Genomic DNA, 15,987 nt, shown 5'->3' with positions numbered 1-15,987 from the left:
AAAGAAAACCCCCAAAAAAAAAAAAAAAAAAAAAAAAAAAAAAAAAAAAAAAAGGAACCTTAATTCTCAAGCAGAGACAAGGAAAATAAACTCATGAACCCCATTTCACAGTAAAGCCTTCTCCTGGGGTCACCTAGTGGTGACCATAAGAAACAAACAAAAAGAAGATTCACCAGGACATTCGCCCATCAGAGGTAGAAAAAGAAACTGAACACTACCATCTGCCTCTCCACTTAGGATGTGCCAAAAATAATGGAAAACATAAATCAGAAGCAATTCTTCCAGATTTGCTTACCTAACTGACAAGTTCAAAAAGCCAACAAGCAGATGCCATATCCTCAAGGTGGCTAAATTTGTGCTTTGCTCACAGATTACCTTCTTCTTCTTCCAGCCCAAAGAGCTTCCTCAATCAGAAAACAAAATTAATTTTCACACCCTCCTCAATTCCTTGCACAAAAAACAACTCTACATTACTTGCCTACATGCTGTGTCTGCAAGAAAGGGAAAGAGGTGACAGGAAGAGATTCCTATAAAATCCAATTATCTCAATCTATAATAAACACAGAAAGCTCTATGCTTATTTGGGGTTTTTTATTTTTATTTTTCTTCAGGTATATTTGTTTATTTGAGACAGGGTCTCCCTCTGTCGCTCAGCCTGGAGTGCAGTGTAACAATCTCAGTTCACTGCAACCTTTGCCTCTTAGGCTCAAGTGACCTTCTCACCTGAGCTTCCTGAGCAGCTGGGACCACAGGCACACGCCACCACACCCAGCTAATTTTTTGTACTGCTGTAGAGACAGGGTCTTGCCGTGCTGCCCAGGCTGGTCTCAAACTCCTGGGCTCAAGCCTCAGCCTCCCGAAGTACTGGGATTACAGGTATGAGCTACTGTGCCCAGCCTCCATGTTTATTTGTTGCAGACAGAGGAATGAATCTTAACCTTTCTCCACAAAACAAGAAGGAACACTGAGCATCTTTGATTTGCTTAGTCTGGGTTCACTTTTTAAGAATGTAGATGCTACCTGAGCTATGTAAGTGAATTATGTGGAGTGCACCTTCTTAGAGACTCCTCAATACCTTCTTGGAGAACCTGGGTGCAAATAACAATTTCCTGTAGTTTCACTGAGTACAATATCATCAATTTGGGAGCTACAAGGCAGGCTGAGGAGAGAAAATGCACCCTGGAGAGTCTCAGGAAGAACCTGCTATTTGTATTCTGTTTTGTTTTATTCAAAGATTCCCTCTGGGAGTGGTGGCTCATGCCTGTAATCCCAGCATTTTCGGAGGCCGAGGTGGGCAGATCACTTGGTCAGGAATTCGAGACCAGCCTGGCCAACATGGTGAAACCCCATCTCTACAAAAGATACAAAAATTAGCTGGACGTGGTGGCCGCGTGGCTCGTAATCCCAGCTACTTGGGAAGCTAAGGCAGAAGAATTGCTTGAACCTGGGAGACGGAGGTTTCAGTGAGCCAATATTGCAGTACTGCACTCCAGCGAGGGCAACAGAGTAAGATGTGTCTCCAAAAAAAAAAAAAAAAAAAAAGATTCCCCCTCTGGATAGTTCAGATTCCCCTACCAACCCACCAGAAATGAAATGAAGGGAGGAAAAAAAATCCTTTCAACATTGCATACTCTAACAAACGCCACCTATTGGAAATGTGGTCTCGGCATTCCACTACTGCAACCACATTTTAAAAAAAAAAAACAGAAAATACCCTTCTTTACACATTTTATACAACTCATCCCCCTTTCTTTATTATCCCAATAAACTTTCACAGGGACATAATTTTAGCTTGCCAAAAAGCCAGATAATTAACACATATTCATTAAAAGAGAGTAACATTTCTCTTTTAATGAAATGTTGAAAGACAGTTTTTAAACATTTTTGAAGGTCTACTTGATTAGATTATTTTTATTTACATTCTTTTTTTATAGATGAGGACCCTGACAGGGTTATCTCTAACTTGCTCCCAATCACAGAGATAGTCAATAGCAGGGCAGGAATGTTACCCCAAACTCATGCTCTCACTAACAGTTAACTTCCCAGCTTCATTCTTATGCTCTATCATTCGCAAAACATTCTATCTTCTCAAACCAAGTGTTCATACAATTTGACACCCAAAAGCACAGCATTAAAAAAAAAAAGTTTAGGCCGGGCGCGGTGGCTCAAGCCTGTAATCCCAGCACTTTGGGAGGCCGAGGCAGGTGGATCACGAGGTCAGGAGATCGAGACCATCCTAGCTAACATGGTGAAACCCCGTCTCTACTAAAAATACAAAAAACTAGCCGGGCGTGGTGGCGGGCGCCTGTAGTCCCAGCTACTCGGAGGCTGAGGCAGGAGAATGGCGTGAACCCGGGAGGCGGAGCTTGCAGTGAGCCGAGATTGCGCCACTGCACCCCAGCCTGGGCGACACAGCGAGACTCTGTCTCAAAAAAAAAAAAAAGTTTATTCCACCACCTTAAAGTTTCTTTTATTGAGAAGAATTATGTTGTTTTTAACATTTCTCAACATGCCAGGCCAATGAGATGCAGTTTAATGTCATGAGAAGAGCACTGGACCAAGCAATTAACTAGTGGATGCAGGTCCCACTGTCCTTCCTGGGCCTCATTTTCCTCTCTGAGGTACCCTTCCAACACCAATACCTTGAACCGAATTCCAAAAGTTACATCAAAGTCACATACTTACCACATAGGAAAAAGATGAAAAACATCTGTACTATAAGAATTTGAAGACCTTAAAAGATGAACTTGAACAATTATTATGTACCCATCAAAACTGACATTTATTTATTAATTTTTTTTTTTTTTTTGAGACAGAGTTTCGCTCTGTCTCCCAGGTAGGAGTGCAGTGGCACAAGCTCACTGCGAGCTCCGCCTCCCGAGTTCATGTCATTCTGCTGCCTCAGCCCCCACGAGTAGCTGGGACTACAGGCGTCCGCCACCATGCCCGGCTAATTTTTTGTATTTTTAGTAGAGACGGGGTTTCACCGTGTTAGCCAGGGTGGTCGCAATCTCCTGACCTCATGATCTGCCCACCTCGGCCTCCCAAAGTGCTGGGATTACAGACGTGAGCCACTGCGCCCGGCCTAAAATTAAAATTTTTTTTTAAAGTAAATTAGAAACAATAAAACTACCCCAACAAAAAGCCTAATATTAATTATATTACTGCTTCATATTTTCTCTACCTGCTATTGAGGAAATAGCTTATTTTTTTCTAACCTTGTTAAAGCATGAATTTATCACGTTTTCTTTTTTTTTTTTTCTTTTTTTCCAGACAGAGTCTCGCTCTATCACCCAGACTGGAGTTTAATGGCGCAATCACCCAGACTGGAGTGTAGTGGCGCAATCTCAGCTCACTGCAACCTCCGCCTCCTGGGTTAAAGCGATCCTCCTACCTCAGCCTCCCGAGTAGCTGGGATTACAGGCACACGCCACGACGCCCAGCTAATTTTTGTATTTTTAGTAGAGACAGGGGTTTCACCATGTTGGTCAAATTGGTCTCGAACTCCTGACCTCAAGTGATACGCCCCCCCTCGGCCTCCCAAAGTGCTGGGATTACCCGTCAGCCGCCGGGTGGTGAGCCACTGAGCCCCGCCTAATTTTTTTTCATAAGAAACACTGGACTTTTTCTGGTGACCAAAAACAAAACTGTCTTGTCATCGTTGAAGCAAAGCAAGATTAGTCAACAGGATAATCACTTTCGAGAGAGAAACCTTAGAGACAGAAAAGTGAAAAGGGGTTTCCCTCATCAGGATCACATAACCTTAAAGTACAACTCGACAAACCTCCACCCACTTGAAACCCACTAACTGTAAACTCCAGACAAAAACTTATTTTCAAAACTGTTACAATTCAAAGATTCCAATGACAGTGCAGTGGAAAAGTCACGGGGACTGTAATTTTCACGCCTTCTGCAATGAGTGCCAAATCTGATCAGGGCCCCATCTTTGACTCCTCTCATCACTTTCCCTTTGAAAGATGACTTGAGACGCACCACAACACACCAAGCCTCTCCAACTAGAATGCTGCTACCCTTTTATTCACAAACGCCTCTGGCCTCATAAAGGACATAAATTACTTTTCAAAAAAGGCATGGCCCCGGGATACAAGCCCTTTCCAGGGCTAAGGGAGTTCCCACTCTTCTTGATGCCGCCCAAGTTCACTTTATTACTTCATGTCCCATCCAGACGTGCAGAGCTGCAATCTGTAGGAAAACTCAGGGGGCCCAGCCGAGGGCTGGGTTATAACGGTTTTGAGGAACTGGTATCACAGGCTTCTTGGGAAGTGGCCAGATACACTCACCAAGTTTTTGTTTTCCTTTTTTTAAAGTCTGGGTGGAACTTAACTTTCACTAGGACGTGGGACGCCTTCCCTCCCTAATGGGTGTTGGAGGACAAGCTTTCCTTTATTTTAAACGAAGTAACGCAACCTACACCAAACTGATAACACACAACCCTCCGTCTTTCTGGTCGCCGAAGACGTGGCCACGGCGCAACGGGCCGCAGGTTTGGACCCCTTATGGCTCAGAGCCCCTCATCCGTTTCCCCCCTCCAGCCCAACGCCCCCTTCGCCCGCGCCCGCCCTGGTCCTCCCGGCCGACACTCGCCCGGCTCCCGGGACAAAGCGGGGCTAAAGGGAGGTTTCTTCCTGGGTCCCCGACCACAGCGGGCGCGGGAAAGCGGCCCCGGGCTCGGCGCGCACTCACCCGACAGCTCGTCCGGCTCCAGCCCGGTCTCGGTGTCCAGTCCGCAGATGACAAAGTAGTCGGCGAAGCGACTGGGCGCCGAGCCCCCTCCGCCGCCGCCGCCGCTCATGGCGCCGGGGCCGAGACGAGACGGGCCGGGCCGTGCGGAGCTGCACGGAGCCCCAGCAACCCGGGAGCCCGCCCGCCCGCCCGCCCTCAGGCCGCCCCTCCCGCAGCCGCAGCCGCTACCGCGGCTCAGGCCGCCGCCCCCGGCCCTGGCCCGGTCCCCTCGGCCGCCGCGGCTGCCGTGACGGGGCGGGGGGGCACCGGGCCGCCCCGCGCCGCATCCTGGACACCTTCCCCTCCGCGCCGCCGCCGCTGCAGCTAGCCAAGAGCGCCGCGGCCCGAGCGAGCCTGGAGAAGGGCGGAAAGCGCGGGGACAGCCCCCACCTCGACCCTCCTCCCGCCGCGCCTGCGCAGGCGCCCTCCGGGAGGGGGCGGACTCCTGGCTGAAAGGATGACGTGATGCTCTTCGCAGCCCGCGGGCCGCAGCTTCCCGGAGGGTCGCCGCAGCGCAGCCGGCGACTCCTTGGTCGCCCGCAACTGCCACCCCCCCTCCCCCGGGATTGAGACTCCTTTAGGGAGGGCTCAGGAGGTGCGAGAAGAGTGGGCGAAGCCTGCAGAACCGGGCACTTGGCCCATGCTCTGCCCCCAACCACCCACACAGCAACCAGAGGTTCAGAGATCTTAGCGCGGCCTTGCCATGAGTATGGGGTCTCACAGCTGAGCTTGGAAGCTCATCCAATCCTATCTGCAGCGTGTCAGCCTAGACCCCTGACAGGGCCTTCTCCCTGTCCTCTCTTTTGGCAGGGGCGGATCAGCCGGTTTTATATTTACCCTTATTTTCCAGACGGGGAAACTGAGTCTCAGAAAGAAGCAAGGACTTATCCAAGGTTACACTGAGTCTAAGAGACAAAGCCTGGTCTAGAATCCTGGGCTTGTGGTCAGCATCCCATTCCTCGCCGCTCCCACCTCCCAGCCTGCCCTTTTCCCACGCTCTCTCCTTTTTTCTCTGGAAGCCTCTTGAGGCGACTGCCATTTGGGAGCTCCCCTTTCTCTTCACTCTGTGAAAACTCTCAGATCCACCCCTAAACCTGTTTTCCTGTAAGAAGATGGGGAGAAGACAGAGGGAAACTTAAGTATTGGTCCTTGTCCTAGGACCCCCCGATTTCCTTTCCCATAGAAGCTAGGCAGATGTGTCTTTGTTGGAAACTGGAGATCAGAGGCCAGAAAGGCAACACAAGTATAGTGGTTACTAGGATGGGCTCTAGAAAAAAATGCTTGGATTTCAATCCTGACGATCATTTACTTTTGACCTTGAGCAAGTTAATCTCTAAGTGCCAGGCGTCATGGTTTTTGAGACCATTACATAAGATAAATGCAAGTACAGGTAAAGCAATGAGAATACTGCCTGGAACATGGAAATCACTCAGTAAATATTACAGAATTATTATTATTATTTTATTTTATTTTATTTTATTTTTGAGATGGAGTTCTCTCTTGTTACCCAGGCTGGGGTGCAATGGTCCGATCTCGGCTCACTGCACCTCTGCCTTCCAGGTTCAAGCGATTCTCCTGCCTCAGCCACCCAAGTAGCTAGGATTACAGTTGTGCAACACCACGCCCGGCTCATTTTTTGTATTCAGTAGAGACGGGGTTTCACCGTGTTGGTCAGGCTGGTCTCGAACTCCTGACCTCAGGTGAGACTCCATTAAAAAAAAAAAGTTACAGAGCACAGAAGGAGGACATCTCTCCAGATTGGGGAATGGTCAGGGAAGGTTTCCAGAAGGAGGTATATATTCTGACCTGAGTTCCAGAAGATCAACAGGAAGTTTCTCAGGTAAAAAGGGTCGGGGAAACTAAGTATGTGTAACAACAGGGAGCAACAGATAAAACGGTATGTTCAGGCACCAACAAGTAATTCATTAACATTCAGATGGGAGATGGAGAGTTTAAAGGGAATGAAACCAGGGGAGGAAGAAGAACAGGGGAAGGAGTACTGGATTCAAATACAAGGCTAAAGAATTTATCCTTGGCCAGATGTAGTGGCTCACACTCACACTGGTAATCCCAACATTTTGGGCACCAGAGGCAGGAGGACTGCTTGAACCCAGGAGTTTGAGACTAGCCTGCAGAACGTAATGTGACCCATGTCATAAATAAATAAACAAACAAACAAATAAAAATTTTAAAAAAAATTTATCCTGTAAGGTACATGAGTTGAGGATGAGTGAGGTAAAGTAAAGGAATTCAAGCCAAGGAGTGACAACATCTGACCCAAATCTGAGAATGATCACTCTAGGGGTGATGTGGAAAAAGAAATTTGAGAAAGGAATAAATGTCCTCAACTGAAAAGTCCAGAAACTTTTTATCCAAGTTGTCCGGGGTGATCTGGTGCTAGATGACCTCTCATATTAACTCAACTCATAAAACACAAGTTAAAAACAAATGCATAACTGTATTAATTTGCCCTGGGAAATGTAACTGCTGAGAAGCCCAGACTACTCAACTGTAAAGTGATCTCCTTCCCAGTAGGAAATAAGTTTGGCAGAGTGATTGCTTCTTAGAGAATAAGAAAATATAGGAAGGGATGCTTTTAAGATTTTTTTTTCTTTTTTCTTTTTTTTTTTTTTGTCGCCCAGGCTAGAGTGCAGTGGCTCCATCTCGGCTCACTGTAACCTCCGCCTCCCAGGTTCAAACGATTCTCCTGCCTCAGCCTCCCAAGTAGCTGGGACTACAGGCTCGTGCACCATGCGTGGCTAATTTTTTTTGTTTGTTTGTTTTTTGTTTTTTGTTTGTTTGTTTTTTGAGATGCAGTCTCACTCTGTTGCCCAGGCTAGAGTGCCATGGCAATCTCTGCTCACTGCAAGGTCCTCCTCCAGGGTCCACACCATTCTCCTGCCTCAGCCTCCTGAGTAGCAGGGACTACAGGTGCCGCCACCACGCCAGGCTAATTTTGTTGTATTTTTAGTAGAGATGGGGTTTCACCGTGTTAGCCAGGATGGTCTCAATATCTTGACCTTGTGATCCACCTGCCTCGGCCTCCCAAAGTGCTGAGATTACAGGCGTGAGCCACTGCGCCAGGCCAAGATTTAATGTTTTTTTGTTTGTTTGAGACAGAGTCTCGCTCTGTCACCCAGGCTGGAGAGCAGCGGCACAACCTCGGCTCACTGCAACTTCTGCCTCCCAAGTTCAAGCTATTTCCTGCCTCAGCCTCCCGAGTAGCTGGAACTACAGGCGTGCGCCACCATACCCAGCTAATTTTTGTATTTTTAGTAGAGACGGGGTTTCACCATGTTATCCAGGCTGGTCTCGAACTCCTGACCTCAGGTGATCTGTGCTGGGATTACAGGCGTGAAGATTTAATGTTTAAATCCCCACTCCCATTCTTACTAGCTGTGTAAACTGGGGCACATCAGTTAAACACTGAAATGAGAAGAGTCATTCTGACCCCTCATAGAATTGCATTGAAGATTCATAAATTAATGGAAAAAAGAAATTTTTAAAATCTGGGACATAATATACTTTTAATAAGTTGCAATCTGGGACACCCATTTTAGGATGAGGAACATGAGAGAGCAAGCGGACATCTGAGGGAACATAACCCCAGGAGAGGGTGCGTGGCAGAGTGTGCCTGGAGTGTTCATAGAGCAATAAGGAAGCCAAGGTGGCTGGAGAGGGTTAGGGTGGGGATGAGTGGTGGAAGATAGTAGAAGGTGTGGTGGAGTTGGCTTGCAATTCAAAACATCAATTTTCTCCTCCATAGTGTGTAGACCCGCCTCCTCAGGGACACTGCCCAGCCCTACTTGCATCCAGATGTGGCCATGTGACTAGTTCTCAACAATGGAATGTGTGTAGGACTTTATGTATGCCACTGCTAGATGAGGGCACTTAAGAAGCAGATTAGACTTCTCCCTTCTTTCTATTTTTGCCTTCCACCAGCTAGAATTAGAAGATTCTGAGGCTCTAAGTAATGGCAAAGCACATGGAGGAAAGGCTCCAGCTGACCAAGAATACCCACACCGGACTGTTCTGTGAACAAAAAATAAACTTCAGTTGTGTGAAGCCACTGGTACTGTGGGGTTTATTTGTTACAATAGCTAGTATTAACCATCACCAAAGTAGATGTCGGGGTAGGAGGATAAATCATGGAGAGCCTCGTAGGCACACTATAAAGATTTTGCCATTGTCTGAATAAAATGAGAAATCACCGGAGAGTTTTGAGCGAAGGAGTGACACAACCTGACAGCTTAAAAAGAAACACATAGTACTGTTTTAAGCACTTTACATATATTAACTCTAACTGGAATTTACCCCTGGACTCTAGCTTTATATACCCAACTGACTTCTTATAATCTTTTTTTAATTATAATTTTTTTTTTTTTTTTGAGACAGAGTCTCGCTCTGTTGCCCAGGCTGGAGTGCAGTGGCACAATCTTGGCTCACTGCAAGCTCTGCCTCCTGGGTTCACATCATTCTCCTGCCACAGCCTCCTGAGTAGCTGGGACTACAGGCGCCCACCACCAAGCCCAGCTAATTTTGTTTTGTATTTTTAGTAGAGACGGGGTTTCACCATGTTAATCAGGATGGTCTCAATCTCCTAACCTCGTGACCCACCTACCTCGGCCTCCCAAAATGCTGGGATTACAGGAGTGAGCCACCGCACCTGGCCATTTAATTATAATCTTTTTTTAAATTAAGATGGGGTTTCACCATGTTGCCCAGGCTGGTCTGGAACCCCTAGGCTCAAGGGATCCTCCCACCTCAGCATCCTAAAGTGCTGGGATTACAGGTATGGGCCACTGCGTCCTGCCTCAATGAGTGTTTTGAAAACGTCAGTTTGAAGAGACAGGAGATTACTTGCCTTTTTATTACTCTCTCCAGCCTTGCTTCTGCCTTGGAGGAAGGCACGAACAGCAGAGCTGTATCTTGCAAGTCTATACCTTGCAAAAGCAACACCAAACTAGAGAGAAGGGAGGATATGATCACGACAGATCAGTCTAAGAGTGGAGGGAATGAATCCTTAGGAAAGGTCCACACAGATCCACTCACAGAGCCGAACCCTGTTTTGAAAACCAGAATGAGGTATGGACATATATCTTGGATCAAATATATATAATTACAAATATACATAATTTGCTGTCTGTAACAGCAAAAACTGTTATAATTGCTGTTTGTAACAGCAAAAACTGAAAACAGAGCCGGGCGCAGTGGCTCACACCTGTAATTCCAGCACTTGGGAGGCTGAGGCCGGCAGATCACCAGGTCAGGAGTTTGAGACCAGCCTGGCCAACAGGGTGAAACCCCCCCTCTACTAAAAATACAAAAATTAGCTGGGCATCATGGCTCGCACCTGCAATACCAGCTACTCAGGAGGCTGAGGCAGGAAAATCGCTCACCACCCGGGTGGCAGAGGTTGCAGTGAGCCGAGATCGTGCTACTGCACTCCAGCCTGGGAGATAGAGCTAGACTCCGTCTGAGGGGAAAAACAAAACAAAACAAAACAAAACACTGAAAACAATCTAAATACCTAGCTATAGGAGACAGATTAAAGAAACTATAGTTTCTACCAACACTGGAATACTATGCAGCTATAAAACAAAACAAGAGAAAGAAAAAAAGGCCGGGCGCGGTGGCTCAAGCCTGTAATCCCAGCACTTTGGGAGGCCGAGACGGGCGGATCACGAGGTCAGGAGATCGAGACCATCCTGGCTAACACGGTGAAACCCCATCTCTACTAAAAATACAAAAAACTAGCCGGGCGAGGTGGCGGGCGCCTGTAGTCCCAGCTACTCGGGAGGCTGAGGCAGGAGAATGGCGTAAACCCAGGAGGCGGAGCTTGCAGTGAGCTGAGATCCGGCCACTGCACTCCAGCCTGGGCGACAGAGCGAGACTCCGTCTCAAAAAAAAAAAAAAAGGAAAAACTGTGTAATATGTTATCAAATGTATAAAAAAGAGAAAATAAAAGAATTATGTATTTTTATATATATGCATAGCCTATTTAATACAAAAATTAGCCAGGCATGGTGGCGGGCACCTGTAATTCCAGCTACTTAGGAGGCTGAGGCAGGAGAATCGCTTGAACCCGGGAGGCAGAGGTTGCAGAGAGCTGAGATCACGCCATTGCACTCCAGCCTGGGTGAGAGCAAAACTCTGTCTCAAAATAAAAATATCTGAAAAAAAAAAATTGATTGCTTCTAGGGAAGGAAACTGAATGGCTGGGATCAGGAATAGAATGGAATGTTTCACTATACATTGTTTCATACTTTTTGAGTTTTGAACCATAAGAATGTATTACCTATTTGTATTAATCAGGGTTCTCCAGAGAAACAGAACCAACAGGATATATATAGATATAGAGAAAGAGATTTCTTTTGAGAGATTGGCTCATATGATTACGAAGACTGAGAAAGAAGTTCCACAATCTGCTATCTATAAGCTGAAGGCTCAGGAAAGCCAATGGTGTAATTCAATTTGAGTCTGGAGGCCCAAGAATCAGATGTCCAAAGGCAGGAGATGAAGAATGTCCCAGCTCAAGAAGAGAGAGCAGGCCAGGCATGGTGGCTCATGCCTGTAATCCCAGCACTTTGGGAGGCCAAAGGGGGTGGATCACTTGAAGTCAGGAGTTCTAGACCAGCATGGCCAACATGGTGAAACCCCATCTCTAATAAAAATACAAAAATAGCCAGGAGTGGCAGCATGCACCTGTAATTCCAGCTACTCGGGAGGCTGAGGCATGAGAATTGCTTGAACCTCGGAAGTGGAGGTTGCAGTGAGCCTAGATCGCACCACTGCACTCCAGCCTGGATGAATGAGTGAGACTCTGTCTCAAAAAAAAAAAAAAAAAAAAAAGAGAGAGAGAGAACAAATTCTCCCTTCCTCTGCCTTTTTGATGAATTCAGGACCTCAGTGGACTAGATGATGCCCACCCACATTGGTGAGGGCGATCTCAGTCTACCAATTCAGATGCTAACCTCTTCTGGAAATGCTTTACAGACACACCCAGAAATAATGTTTTACTAGCTACCTAGGCATCCGTTAGCCCAGTCACGTTGACACATAAAATTAACCATCACACTATTAAAAAATATGTAATAGACCGGGTGCGGTGGCTCATGCCTATAATTCCGGCACTTTGGGTGGCCGAGGTGGGCGGATCCCCTGAGGTCAGGAGTTTGAGACCAACCTGACCACCAAGGTGAAACGCCATCTCTACTAAAAATACAAAAATTAGCAGGGTATGATGGTGCATGCCTGTAGTCCCAGCTACTCGGGAGGCTGAGGCACGAGAATTGCTTGAACCCAGGAAGCAGAGGTTGTGGTGAGCTGAGATCAAGCCATTGCACTCCAGCCTAGGCGACAGAGCAAGACTCCATCTGGAAAAAAACCAAAAACATATTAAAACAACTAAGAAATACCTTTTACTGTGAAGTGAGCAAAGCCTTGTGAATCCTTCTGGAGACAGCCTATACCTATGCTAGCATGGGTCAGCTCAGCTCTACCCAGGCATAACCTGTCTACTCTCCAGCTCAGTATAGCATTCAAGAACACATCAGCTGATGAACTCACAGGTGCTCCAACACTTTCTCTCCAACACTCAATGTGGAGTTCACCATATACAATCGAAACAAATTCCACGTATCGTAAAATGTAAGCTTCACAAATATGGGCTTTCTTAAGACTAGAAACACCAATATATCTAAGGAAGTAGTGACGCACTCAGCTACCTCTGACGCATCTTTACAAAATAAGTCACATATGCCTCACTTCCCCATACCCTGTGTCCCACTAGCCTCCAACACCTTGCCTGTAACCGGCTTCAGGATCCTCATGTCTCTCAAACACAAGCTTCCTAAATCAGTTGAAAATTAGACATTACCTTTCATCTATCCTAACCCACAGCAACAAAGAAGCCACAAAGAATAGTCAGCCTCAGGCTTACTCTGATACCCCATGGTGAGGAAGTATGAAGTTGAAGCAACAGGAGGAGCAAATTACTGATAACGTCCCCAAGTGATGCAAGATGCAACTTTCCCAGATGTGTGAGCTTGTGTATTTCTGTTTGAGCTTTTTTTTTTTTTTTCTTTTTCTTGAAATGTAGTCTCTCTTTGTCGCCCAGGCTGAATTGCAGTGGTGCTATCTCGGCTCACTGCAACCTCTGCCTCCTGGTTTCAAGCGGTTCTCCTGCCTCGGCCTCCAGAGTAGTTGGGATTATACAGGTGTGTGCCACCACACCCGGGTAATTTTTGTATTTTATTAGGGACAAGGGTCTCAGTATGTTGTCCAAGCTGGTCTGGAACTCCTTAGCTCAGGCATTCACCTACTCGTCGTCCCAAACTGCTGGGATTACAGGCATGAGCCACCATGCCCAGCCTGTTTGAGCTTATTTCTATGTGAGTAAGCATTTGGGCATAGTGGTGATCATGTATGTATATTATGTGCTTATATATATTAGATGTATGTGTGTTTGCATGTGTAAGTAATTGTATGTGTGTACTTTATATGAGTGTGTGGGCCATGTGCGGTGGCTCATGCCTGTAATTCCAGCACTTGGGGAGGCCCAGGCAGGTGGATCACCAGAGATTAGGAGTTAGAGAGTTCAAGACCAGCCTGGGCAACATGGTGAAACCCCGTCTCTACCAAAAATACCAAAATTAGCCGGGTGTTGTGGCATGTGCCTGTAGTCCCTGCTACTTGGGAGACTGAGGCAGGAGAATCCCTCGAACCCAGGAGGCGGAGGTTGCAGTAAGCCAAGATCATGCCACTGCACTGCAGCCTAGGAGACAAGAGCAAAACTCCATCAAAAAACAAAAAAGAAGAAGGAAGGAAGGAAGGGAGGGAGGGAGGGAGGGAAGAAAGGAAGGAAAGGAAGGAAAGGAAGGAAAGGAAGGAAGGGAGGGAGGGAGGGAAAGAAAGAATAGTGTGTGTAGAGGCTGAGACAGGGTAGGGTGGCTGGACCAAGGAAGCAGAAGAGTCGCTTTGGCTCTCCTATAAGCCCAGGAGTGACTCCAGTGCTCCCCTCAGCCTCTTCCCCCTTCTCCCTGGGTCCCCCTAGGTTGAGAGTATTTTTTTAGAGTATGGGTGGATGACTTTATCTGCTGCACCCACCCTTCTCCCTTACATTGTGAACGCAGTGGCCTCCTTATTCACATCAGTTTGAGAGCCAAGAGCTTCCTAGGAAAGGCTGGATGATATAATGAAGGGAAGTGAATGGCACTTGGACCAGATCCCAAAAGGAAGATATATTTAGCTATGGCTGAGCTCTTAAAAGCTTTGGGGAACAAAATTATTATTCTATTTTTTGATTGCACAGTGATTACACAATTATGTTTGCCAAAACCTATAGAACTGTATATTATAGGAAGCAAAACATCTTCCAGATGCCTCCTTAACGCAGTAGGCAGCGCATCAGTCTCATAATCTGAAGGCCCTGAGTTCGAGCCTCAGAGGAGGCAAGGTCACCTTGTTAAGCTGGTGAAAGATAAAGAGCTTGTCTGTATTCTTTTTTTTTTTTTTTTTTTTTTTTTTTTTGAGATGGAGTCTTGCTCTATAGCCCGGGCTGGAGTGCAGTGGCCGGATCTCAGCTCACTGCAAGCTCCGCCTCCCAGGTTTACGCCATTCTCCTGCCTCAGCCTCCCGAGTAGCTGGGACTACAGGCGCCCGCCACCTCGCCCGGCTAGTTTTTTTGTATTTTTAGTAGAGACGGGGTTTCACCGTGTTAGCCAGGATGGTCTCGATCTCCTGACCTCGTGATCCGCCCATCTCGGCCTCCCAAAGTGCTGGGATTACAGGCTTGAGCCACCGCGCCCAGCCAGCTTGTCTGTATTCTATATGTTTTTGAGACAGAATCATTTTGTTTATTTATTTATTTATTTATTTATTTATTTACTGAGACAGAGTTTTGCTCTTATCGCCCAGGCTGGAGTGCAATGGTGTGATCTCGGCTCACTGCAATCTCCGCCTCCTAGGTTCAAGTAATTTTCGTGCCTCAGCCTCCTGAGTAGCTGGGATTACAGGCGCCCACCACCACGCCCAGCTAATTTTTTTTTTTTTTTTTTTTTTTTTTTTGAGATGGAGTCTCACTCTGTCGCCCAGGCTGGAGTGCAGTGGCATGATCTTGGTTCACTGCAACCTCCATCTCCCAGGTTCAAGCGATTCCCCTGCCTCAGCCTCCTGAGTAACTGGGATTACAGGTGCTTGTCATCATGCCTGGCTAAGTTTTGTATTTTTAGTAGAGGCAGGGGTTTCCCCATGTTGGTCAGGCTGGTCTCAAACTCCTGACCTTGTGATCCTCCCACCTCAGCCTCCCAAAGTGCTGGGATTACAGAAGTGAGCCGCTGCGCCCGGCCTTTTTTTTTTTTTTTTTTTTGAGAGGGAATCTCGCTCTGTCGCCCAGGCTGGAGTGCAGTGGTGGGATCTTCGCTCACTACAACCTTTGCCTCCTGGGTTTGAGCAATTCTTCTGCCTCAGCCTCCTGAGTAGCTGGGATTACATGTGTGTGCCACCACACCCGGCTAATTTTTGTGTTTTTAGTAGAGACGGGGTTTCACCACGTTGGCCAGGCTGGTCTCGAACTCCTGACCTCAGGTGATCCACCCACCTCGGTCTCCCAAGGTGCTGGGATTACAGGCATGAGCCACCTCACCTGGCCTAATTTTTAAATTTTCAATGGAGATGGGGTTTTGCTATGTTGATCAGGCTGGTCCCTAACTTTGGGCCTCTAGCAATCTGCTTGCCTTAACCTCCCAAAGCGCTGGAATTACAGGTGTGAGCCACCACCCCGGTCCTAGATCTTGTCATTAATACAGATACGTGGACCACAAAAGGTAATATAATTCCCATCAAATGTAAAATACATAGTTTTTTTTTTGGTAAGCCTATACAAACTTCTCCTAGAAAAAACACCAGTCCCATGTAGTAGGTTTTGACAAATGTTGGAACTGACCAAAAGCCCCCACCAAAACAATCTACCTGGGCTGCCAGGGGCGAGACAATAAAGTGAGAAGCAACTCAACTGACCACCTTTGAGGCTGGGACCCTGGAGTGATATAGCTGGGCCACCCCTTGGCCTGCTGCCTCAACTCCTGCCTGCCACCCTCAAGGTTTGCTAAACTCAAGTTGTGAGTTATCAGCATATGTAACCTGGCACCAGGGGCCCTGCAGGTGACAGGCAGGGCTGCTGTTCATATTTGTGTACATCGTACCATGAGACACCATCATTGTACTCATTATTAATTTATATAG

At 47.0% G+C, this 15,987-nt stretch overlaps 1 protein-coding gene and 1 non-coding gene across 8 annotated transcripts in view; one reads left to right on the top strand and one right to left on the bottom strand.

The window, feature by feature from the left end:
• Positions 1-5,140, bottom strand: part of DENND5A (DENN domain containing 5A) — a 130,256-nt gene extending 125,116 nt beyond the window's left edge. For 3 of the 7 annotated variants that reach the window (XR_003115626.1, XM_025356635.1, XM_025356638.1), the window contains exon 1: positions 4,705-5,140. Coding sequence is in view for 5 of the 7 variants with exons in the window: in XM_025356635.1 (XP_025212420.1) it covers positions 4,705-4,813 (109 nt within the window). In the remaining 2 variants the exon portion in view is untranslated. The remainder of the gene's footprint in view (positions 1-4,704) is intronic. The other 4 variants (XM_025356636.1, XM_025356639.1, XM_025356637.1 and 1 more) reach the window with 2 other exon arrangements.
• An 8,985-nt stretch (positions 5,141-14,125) lies between these two features.
• On the top strand, positions 14,126-14,198 carry TRNAM-CAU. Its single transcript has one exon. It is a non-coding gene; the product is annotated as a tRNA-Met (tRNA).
• Positions 14,199-15,987: the final 1,789 nt, after the last annotated feature.

Source organism: Theropithecus gelada, chromosome 14 (genome assembly GCF_003255815.1).
Source record: "Theropithecus gelada isolate Dixy chromosome 14, Tgel_1.0, whole genome shotgun sequence".
Taxonomy (NCBI): domain Eukaryota; kingdom Metazoa; phylum Chordata; class Mammalia; order Primates; family Cercopithecidae; genus Theropithecus; species Theropithecus gelada.
The sequence above is the reverse complement of the archived record's forward strand: the minus strand, read 5'-3'. Positions and strand labels throughout refer to the sequence as shown.